We start from the raw sequence: 9,342 nt of genomic DNA, 5'->3' as shown, positions 1-9,342 counted from the left end.
TCCAAGCGTGGGCCGCGCCGGAGATGCCCAACTCGGAGAGGGTGGAGAGGAGGATCTGATGGTTCACAGTATCGAAGGCAGCCGATAGGTCTAGAAGGATGAGAGCAGAGGAGAGAGAGTTAGCTTTAGCGGTGCGGAGCGCCTCCGTGATACAGAGAAGAGCAGTCTCAGTTGAATGACTAGTCTTGAAACCTGACTGATTTGGATCAAGAAGGTCATTCAGAGAGAGATAGCGGGAGAGCTGGCCAAGGACGGCACGTTCAAGAGTTTTGGAGAGAAAAGAAAGAAGGGATACTGGTCTGTAGTTGTTGACATCGGAGGGATTGAGTGTAGGTTTTTTCAGAAGGGGTGCAACTCTCGCTCTCTTGAGGACGGAAGGGACGTAGCCAGCGGTCAGGGATGAGTTGATGAGTGAGGTAAGGGAGAAGGTCTCCGGAAATGGTCTGGAGAAGAGAGGAGGGGATAGGGTCAAGCGGGCAGGTTGTTGGGCGGCCGGCCGTCACAAGACGCGAGATTTCATCTGGAGAGAGAGGGGAGAAAGAGGTCAGAGCACAGGGTAGGGCAGTGTGAGCAGAACCAGCGGTGCCGTTTGACTTAGCAAACGAGGATCGGATGTCGTCGACCTTCTTTTCAAAATGGTTGACGAAGTCATCTGCAGAGAGGGAGGAGGGGGAGGGGGAGGAGGATTCAGGAGTGAGGAGAAGGTGGCAAAGAGCTTCCTAGGGTTAGAGGCAGATGCTTGGAATTTAGAGTGGTAGAAAATGGCTTTAGCAGCAGAGACAGAGGAGGAAAATGTAGAGAGGAGGGAGTGAAAGGATGCCAGGTCCGCAGGGAGGCGAGTTCTCCTCCATTTCCGCTCAGCTGCCCGGAGCCCTATTCTGTGAGCTCGCAATGAGTCGTCGAGCCACGGGGCGGGAGGGGAGGACCGCGCCGGCCTGGAGGATAGGGGACATAGAGAGTCAAAGGATACAGAAAGGGAGGAGAGGAGGGTTGAGGAGGCAGAATCAGGAGATAGGTTGGAGAAGGTATGAGCAGAGGGAAGAGATTATAGGATGGAAGAGGAGAGAGTAGCGGGGGAGAGAGAGCGAAGGTTGGGACGGCGCGATACCATCCGAGTAGGGGCAGTGTGGGAGGTGTTAGATGACAGCGAGAGGGAAAAGGATACAAGGTAGTGGTCGGAGACTTGGAGGGAGTTGCAATGAGGTTAGTGGAAGAACAGCATCTAGTAAAGATGAGGTCGAGCGTATTGCCTGCCTTGTGAGTAGGGGGGAAGGTGAGAGGGTGAGGTCAAAGAGGAGAGGAGTGGAAAGAAGGAGGCAGAGAGGAATGAGTCAAAGGTAGACGTGGGGAGGTTAAAGTCGCCCAGCACTGTGAGAGGTTAGCCGTCCTCAGGAAAGGAGCTTATCAAGGTATCAAGCTCATTGATGAACTCTCCGAGGGAACCTGGAGGGCGATAAATGATAAGGATGTTAAGCTTGAAAGGGCTGGTAACTGTGACAGCATGGAATTCAAAGGAGGCGATAGACAGATGGGTGAGGGGAGAAAGAGAGAATGACCACTTGGGAGAGATGAGGATCCCGGTGCCACCACCCCGCTGACCAGAAGCTCTCGGGGTGTGCGAGAACACGTGGGCGGACGAAGAGAGAGCAGTAGGAGTAGCAGTGTTGTCTGTGGTGATCCATGTTTCCGTCAGTGCCAAGAAGTCGAGGGACTGGAGGGAGGCATAGGCTGAGATGAACTCTGCCTTGTTGGCCGCAGATCGGCAGTTCCAGAGGCTACCGGAGACCTGGAACTCCACGTGGGTCGTGCGCGCTGGGACCACCAGATTAGGGTGGCCGTGGCCACGCGGTGTGGAGCGTTTGTATGGTCTGTGCAGAGAGGAGAGAACAGGGATAGACAGACACATAGTTGACAGGCTCCAGAAGAGGCTACGCTAATGCAAAGGAGATTGGAATGACAAGTGGACTACACGTCTCGAATGTTCAGAAAGTTAAGCTTACGTAGCAAGAATCTTATTGACTAAAATGATTAAAATGATACATACTGCTGAAGTAGGCTAGCTGGCAGTAGCTGCGTTGTTGACACTACACTAATCAAGTCGTTCCGTTGAGTGTAATAGTTTCTGCAGTGCTGCTATTCGGGGGCTAGCTGGCTAGCTAGCAGTGTTGTTTACGTTACGTTGCGTTAAAAGAACGACAATAGCTGGCTAGCTAACCTAGAAAATCGCTCTAGACTACACAATTATCTTTGATACAAAGACGGCTATGTAGCTAGCTATGTAGCTAGCTACGATCAAATCAAACCGTTGTACTGTAATGAAATGAAATGAAAATGTGATACTACCTGTGAGTGCGACCGGGTTGTTGAGTTCAATTCAGTAGACGTTGGCTAGCTGTTAGCTGTTAGCTGTTGGCTAGCTAGCAGAGTCTCCTACGTTAAGGACGACAAATAGCTGGCTAGCTAACCTCGGTAAATTAAGATAATCACTCCAAGACTACACACTCTAAACTACACAATTATATTGGATACAAAGACAGCTATGTAGCTAGCTAACACTAAACTAATCAAGTCGTTCAGTTGAGTGTAATAGTACTACAGATGACCATCCTACCCATGCTAGATTACGAAGACATCATTTATAGATAGGCAGGTGAGGGTGCTCTCGAGGGGCTAGATGTTCTTTACCATTCGGCCATCAAATTTGCCACCAATGCTCCTTATATCATCACTGCACTCTATAATCCTCTGTAAACTGGTCATCTCTGTATACCTGTCGCAAGACCCACTGGTTGATGCTTATTTATAAAACCCTCTTAGGCCTCACTCCCCCCTATCTGAGATATCTACTGCAGCCCTCATCCTCCACATACAACACCCGTTCTGCCAGTCACATTTTGTTAAAGGTCCCCAAAGCACACACATCCCTGGGTCGCTCGTCTTTTCAGTTCGCTGCAGCTAGCGACTGGCTCGAGCTGCAACAAACACACAAACTGGACAGTTTTATCTCAATCTCGTCATTCAAAGACTCAATCATGGACACTCTTACTGACAGTTGTGGCTGCTTTGCATGATGTATTATTGTCTCTACCTTCTTGCCCTTTGTGCTGTTGTTTGTGCCCAATAATGTTTGTACCATGTTTTGTGCTGCTACCATGTTGTGTTGCTACCATGTTCTTGTTATGTTGCTACCATCTTGTGTTGCTTCCATGTTGTGTTGCCTCCATGCTGTGTTGTCATGTGTTGCTGCCATGCTATGTTGTCTTAGGTCTCTCTTTATGTAGTGTTGTGTTGCCTCCATGCTATGTTGTCTTAGGTCTCTCTTTATGTAGTGTTGTGTTGCCTCCATGCTATGTTGTCTTAGGTCTCTCTTTATGTAGTGTTGTGTTGTCTCACTTGTTGTGATGTGTATTTTGTCCAATATTTATATTGTATTTATTTGTATTATTTTTAATCTCAGGCCCCTGTCCCCGCAGGAGGCCTTTTGGTAGGCCGTCATTGTAAATAAGAATTTGTTCTTAACTGACTTGCCTATTTAAATACAGGTTCAATTAAAATTTAAATTTAAATTGGGGCAAGGCATGGAGGTTTTCAGCAGGCTGGCTCCATGGTTAGAACACAGTTGATGTGTTTTCCATGCTGACCACTAGGTTGCAGTACCACACCACTTCTGTCTGTTTCCTCTGGGTTGCAATAGTCAAGCGTAACAGTGGAGCTCGTTAGTGAATAAGGAGTTTGAGAAAGGGAGAGAAATGTGTTGGGATGCCTGAATTGACAGCTATTAAGAAATAACTGTTGATCCCGATTGTATTATGTTGTGTGTAATATAATATGTACTCTGTTTTTAACTTCATTCTGTTATTATTTTAATCAACATTATTTGTCATGCTTTAGGATGGTGGAATGTGAAATGACGTTTGCATACAGTAAAAACAGCATTCTAGACATCTGCACATTAGAATACTTTGATGCTAAAGAGTGAACAGTGGAGCAGACAGGTCCTTATACAAGCCCATGTATTACCATACACAGACACATGGTAGCTCTACCACATAGACACAGATCACACACACGGGCATACTGTAATATATACATGCACATGCAATTACTTATACAGAATGCCTCGTATGCAAATGAATGCACACACACACGTGCCCTCCCATACATTCATACATATGGAACTGCCTCATTCAGAATTTTAAATGAGAAACCTAATCAAATTTGCCTAATGAGACATCTGGCATTCTGCCTGCTTTTCAGTCTTTTAACCAGGTCTAAGAAACACCTGGGCCCTTCATCAGCCCAGTCAAACCTGATGAGAGAGAGTCTGATGGAGGAACATTGGCTGAGACTTTACCTACTACACACACCTACCTACATGATCACGTGATATATTATGCATACATGGGACCATATTACACATTCAGTCCAGCCGTGCATTTGATATATGGCAGTGACGAGCACACAGATGGCAGACGCCTGAGGCTTTTAAAATTAGGACTTCGCTAGCTAGCTGCAGCTAAACATAGAGGCCGTCCTGGTGCAGAGTGAGAGTGAGAGTGAGAGAGAAGAGAGAGAGAAGAAAAAAAAGATGGTCACACAAAGATACCCACTCGCACACACGCACACATACTCACACACACACACACAAAGTACATGCACATCCAAGCACAAGGCAACACCAGAACAATGGAAAAACATGAATATTCACACTAAACAGTATATCACAAACACTTGTTCCTCACACTAAATGTATACCAGTATCAGTGTGCCTGGTGTGTCTCCCCTCCCCCTTGATTGACAGGCATCTAACGAGCAGCTGTTCTAATGGGCCTGGCAGCCTCTCCTAATAGTGATAAATAGATGAGAGACATTTGTGAATCAGGACCAAACACTTTTCAATCAATTATTCACGACATTACTCCAGTTTATGCATCATCAGGCTGCTACACATCCGGGCTGTTCCCAGGCTGGAAACAGTATTTGAACTCGGTTGTAAACGACCGTCGGAGCTACCAACTCTTGTTTTCCCCTCTCTGGCTGACAGATAAAATGGTTCCATTCTACATCGTCCTGCGCGATTTTTAATGAAGGCTTGTGAAAGCGAGCGGAGCGTCGTGGTTGGATCCTGACCTGTCTGCTCTGACGATGGTCGTTCCATATGGGACAGCACGTCACTGAGCTCATCTGTCTGTCACTGTCTCTCTGGCCTCCACTCTTATTTTGTTTGTCCCTTTTGTCCTATTCTGCTCTTTCACTCGTTGTCACAAACCGCTTCCCCCTGTTGAGGCTTTGTCTTCGGACACTTTTCCTCTCGCTTTCTCTCCCTCTTTCTTTCTCTCCCTCTTTCTTTCTCTCCCTCTTTCTTTCTCTCCCTCTTCCCCCCACCCCCTGTGTGCAGCTCTCTCCCCTTGTCTGAACTCTGACAGGTGTGTAATTGAATGATTAATGACCACCAGAGGCCCTCCTCCGCACACATACACACACACACACAAACACACTTGCGCGCGCACACACACATTCAGCATTCCGCATTCCGCTTAAAAACAAACCACACACACACGGACATCTAAACAAAATGGAGATCTCTTTCCTCTTTTCGTGCACCTTTTCGTCCATTCAGACCTATTAGCTATAGCATTGATACACATACAATATGCATATTTTTATTCTCAAAACACAATCCTCAAACAGAGTTGCTCATATGAAGACTTAAAAAATAGGAAGCAATATTGTTTAGCCATTGTATTTCTGTAACTCAAATAATCTGCAACACATGTCTGCCAAAATCCTGCTGGGATTCATTATACAAGTACAATGTTCCCACAAATATTGAATACATCTGGTTGACATTAAGGTTAGGTTACTGTTATATTTACAATATAAATATATTTTTTAAATCTGTATTCCCCCAAAAATATGTGTTTATAATATTTTCTCCTGCTCCAGCCTTCCAGTTTTGGGTTATTTCATTATTAAGATAGACTTAGTTGCCATAATGACTTCACGCTATACATTTCCCTCACTGAGCTCTGTGGCTGTGCACACTATTCTCTCTCCCTTGCCTTTCCCAGTATTGCCACATTTATGCAATGCAATTTCCACTAGCTAATGGATTTTGTGTTTGTGTGAGGCTACGGACTCTAGCTATCAAAAGCAATCATAAAGTGAAAACAGTATGAATAGAATCTCACTCCTGCTGTCTGTATGTTTGCTGTTGGCTCTGAGATCTCCTTCAGACGATCATACAGTCACTTATGTTCTCTATGGGACTATGGTGTTTAAATAGTAATTGTAAGTGCTTTTCCAGCTCCAAAGTCACTTTACATAGTCAAGATAATAAGCAAGAGGAACACGTTCATAAATAAACTCATAAACATGTTCAGGAAGCTCGGTGTAAACAATGGACCTGCAGTGCAACAAATTATGAACCAACTGTGTGTGTCCACGGATTGAGGACTAAATTTATAGCTGGGACACGACTAGCATGGCATGGGTTACACACAAAAAGAGAGAGAGTGACAAGATGGACAAGGCGAATGAGTGTGTGGATGAGGAAAATATGTGGTGGGACTTGGAGTCAGCCCCGAGGGTCATAAAGCCAGGCCATTTCCTGTTGACCCTTGTATGAACTCTGACCCCTGCTGCAGGCTGCATCTATCACAGGACAGGGGTGAGGTGGGGATTGAATGGATGGCCGGGTGGAGGAGGAGGGTTTAGGCCAGGCCAAATGCGTTTGAATTGTGTTTGACATTTAATGAGTAATCACTTTGGCTTGGATTTGAACCTTGTTGCACATGGCCCTGCAGATGGGAGGAGGTATAAAGTGAATGAGGAAGGAACGTGGAAAGACAGAGTGAAAATGAGGAGTAAAAAATTAACAAAGAGCTAAACTAAGGGAGAGAGGTCAGGGAAGATGCTAGGCTAGTAGAGAAAAATAAGAAAAGAAGGAGGTACAAAACTGCAGCATACATCAATTGAAAATGAGACAATTAGCATATAGTAACGACATGTGATTGTACCAGGAAGAAAATATTGTTTTCAAGATACTGATTTCTAATACTGATTTGTGTATTTCATTACCGTGTTGACTTTTCACATCTGACAGCAAATAATTGGAGGGCAAACTCAAAGAAAAAGTCATTCACACACTTTTACAAAAGAAAGGTTTTAATACTATAAGCAAAATCATAACTGTAACATCGTTATCATCAATTATTGTCACCAACATTTGGAAATAAATTATTTGATCAGAGACCCATAAGGGACTGAGGAAGATGCAGCGTGTGTAACGCCCTTGGCTGTCCTCCTCAAACACAACGGCAGACAACATGGACCATGAAATGGTATGACAGGATCGTGTGTGTGTGTGCGTGCGTGTGTGTGTGTGTTCACTGTTTGGCTTATGATGTGGATCCCACAGTAAACCCTACTATTCACGTCTGACAGGATCTTAAGGAGGTAAGTGATCAACTCATTCCAACGTATTTAAACAAACCAAGGTACGTCCTTGAACAAATTGAGAGAGACAAATTGAGCTCATTCATAGTGTACAAGAGTCATGCAGAGTGAAGCCCTGGAAGATCACTGTTCACAGGACTTTTGTCAGGTCCCACCTCTCTGACACATATAAATACAAAAATAGATCTAAAAAAAAGGCCAAATGAAATACGTTGTGTGTGTGACAGTTGTCGGTGTGGGAAGACTGGGTGTGGCCTGGGGCGTGGAGGAGAGAGGTTAGAGTGTATCACTGGCGTTCTGTCCAATCACAACGCTTCAAGCCTGGGCTGTGTGAGGTCATAAGAGTTATGGAGGTTAAGGTGACCCAGGCAGATCGGGAGCTGTGTGTCTGACCTGTGTCCTTCCGTCTTTCCGTTTGGTTGGCCAGTAGGCCAGGTGGGAGAGAGAGGCAAGTTGGCTGGTCAGTGGTCCGTGTGGGGTGTTCCTCTATGCTCCTAGAGGGGGCACTATCCTGGGAGTCAGACAGCTCACTGTCACCATAGAGTATGTAGAGGGGCTGAGGACGCTCACCTCTTCCACCCTGAAGTGGGTTTGGCTCACACTCAGGGGCTCAGTGTGGTGTGTGTCTTTGTCTACGTCTGAGATGGAATGTAAGTATGTTATTGATGGTATAAGAGGGGCCAGCAGTGGTATGTTAAGGGAAGTGTATGCATGTTGCAGACAATGGCTTGAGTGGGTTGAGTGACTGTGGAAGTCAGTGTCTTACAGCGGGAATGTAAACATTTGGACTTGCGCCATGCTGGCGTAGTTAGCGTGTGGCGGGTGTGCGAGCCCCCATCTCCCCCAGGATGGCCCCTCTCTCCCCTTTCCTCTCTCCCCTCTCCTCTCTCCCCTCTCCTCTCTCCCCTCTCCTTCACAACCTTCCTTCTCAGTTAGTGGGCGTGTATGTCCAGGCCCTGGCCTATGAGGGGATCGGCGGGGTGGGGGTGGGGCGGCGGGTGCAGCAGCATGGCGGGGTGGGGGCCGGGGTAGGGGTGCAGGGACGGGCCAGCGTGGGGGTAGCCAGACTGGGACAGCAGGGCCCCGGGGTACTCTCCGGGAAGAGACGGCATCCCCTGAAGACCTGTGGAGAGGGAGAGAGTGAGAGTGAGAGACAGAGCGCGAGAGAGAGGAATTTATATTAGGAGGTACTGTACAACAACATACCACATGCACTAGGGTCATGTTCAGTCTGGCACACCATAGCAAAACCTTTTCAAATGGGAAAATGGAAAAGAGCATTTCTTATTGGAGTTCTGGTACTGCCTCCCTGCTTCAGTCCGTTTTCTTCTCTTTGTTGCCTAATGAACATGACCCAGTCGTCCTTATCTCTGTCTCTTACCTGCTGCCCTGAGACCCAGGTGGGCTTGGCCGTCCAGTCCGTAGCCCCCCAGTGCTGCTCCCTCTGGGCTGTAAGGACCACCTTGACCTGGTCAACCAAACACACACGCACATCATTCAGCTAACCTGACTGTGCATATCGATCAGCTGCACACATATGCATTCAAAATACACACCTATAGCATCAATACAACCTAGGAATGTATAGATACACCAGTAACAATACATTAGAGGAGGGAATGCAGTGGTAATTATTACCTGAGCGATTTGACTGGTCAATCATGGGCTGTACTATTCTCCGTCTTGCATTGATAAACCTGGAGAGGAAGGAGGGGATATGAAAAAGAGGGAGAATAGGAGCGGAGAACACAAAGAGGAGGAGAATTGAATGGAAGGAGAGTCAGTTAATGGAGAAAAGGACTAACTCTGGGAATATTAACCTTTCACTTTTACAACCACTTAACCCCTTCATGGTTCACCGTCAATCCACATTAGGACAGAGGG

General features: G+C 46.5%; 1 protein-coding gene and 1 long non-coding RNA gene across 2 annotated transcripts in view; one reads left to right on the top strand and one right to left on the bottom strand.

The window, feature by feature from the left end:
- The first annotated feature begins 1,298 nt into the window (after nt 1–1,298).
- On the top strand, nt 1,299–3,942 carry LOC127931375 (uncharacterized). The gene is made up of 2 exons (XR_008140911.1): nt 1,299–3,265; nt 3,362–3,942. It is a non-coding gene; the product is annotated as an uncharacterized LOC127931375 (long non-coding RNA).
- Nucleotides 3,943–6,975: 3,033 nt separating this feature from the next.
- Nucleotides 6,976–9,342, bottom strand: part of LOC118384379 (homeobox protein meis3) — a 10,660-nt gene continuing 8,293 nt past the window's right edge. Inside the window, exons 11-13 of the mRNA XM_052523857.1 lie at nt 9,097–9,155; nt 8,840–8,926; nt 6,976–8,581 (exon numbers count right to left, since the gene is read on the bottom strand). Of these exons, the coding sequence (XP_052379817.1) occupies nt 8,391–8,581; nt 8,840–8,926; nt 9,097–9,155 (337 nt within the window). The 3' untranslated portion in view covers nt 6,976–8,390. The remainder of the gene's footprint in view (nt 8,582–8,839; nt 8,927–9,096; nt 9,156–9,342) is intronic.

This window comes from Oncorhynchus keta, chromosome 1 (assembly GCF_023373465.1).
Source record: "Oncorhynchus keta strain PuntledgeMale-10-30-2019 chromosome 1, Oket_V2, whole genome shotgun sequence".
NCBI lineage: Eukaryota > Metazoa > Chordata > Actinopteri > Salmoniformes > Salmonidae > Oncorhynchus > Oncorhynchus keta.
The sequence above is the reverse complement of the archived record's forward strand: the minus strand, read 5'-3'. Positions and strand labels throughout refer to the sequence as shown.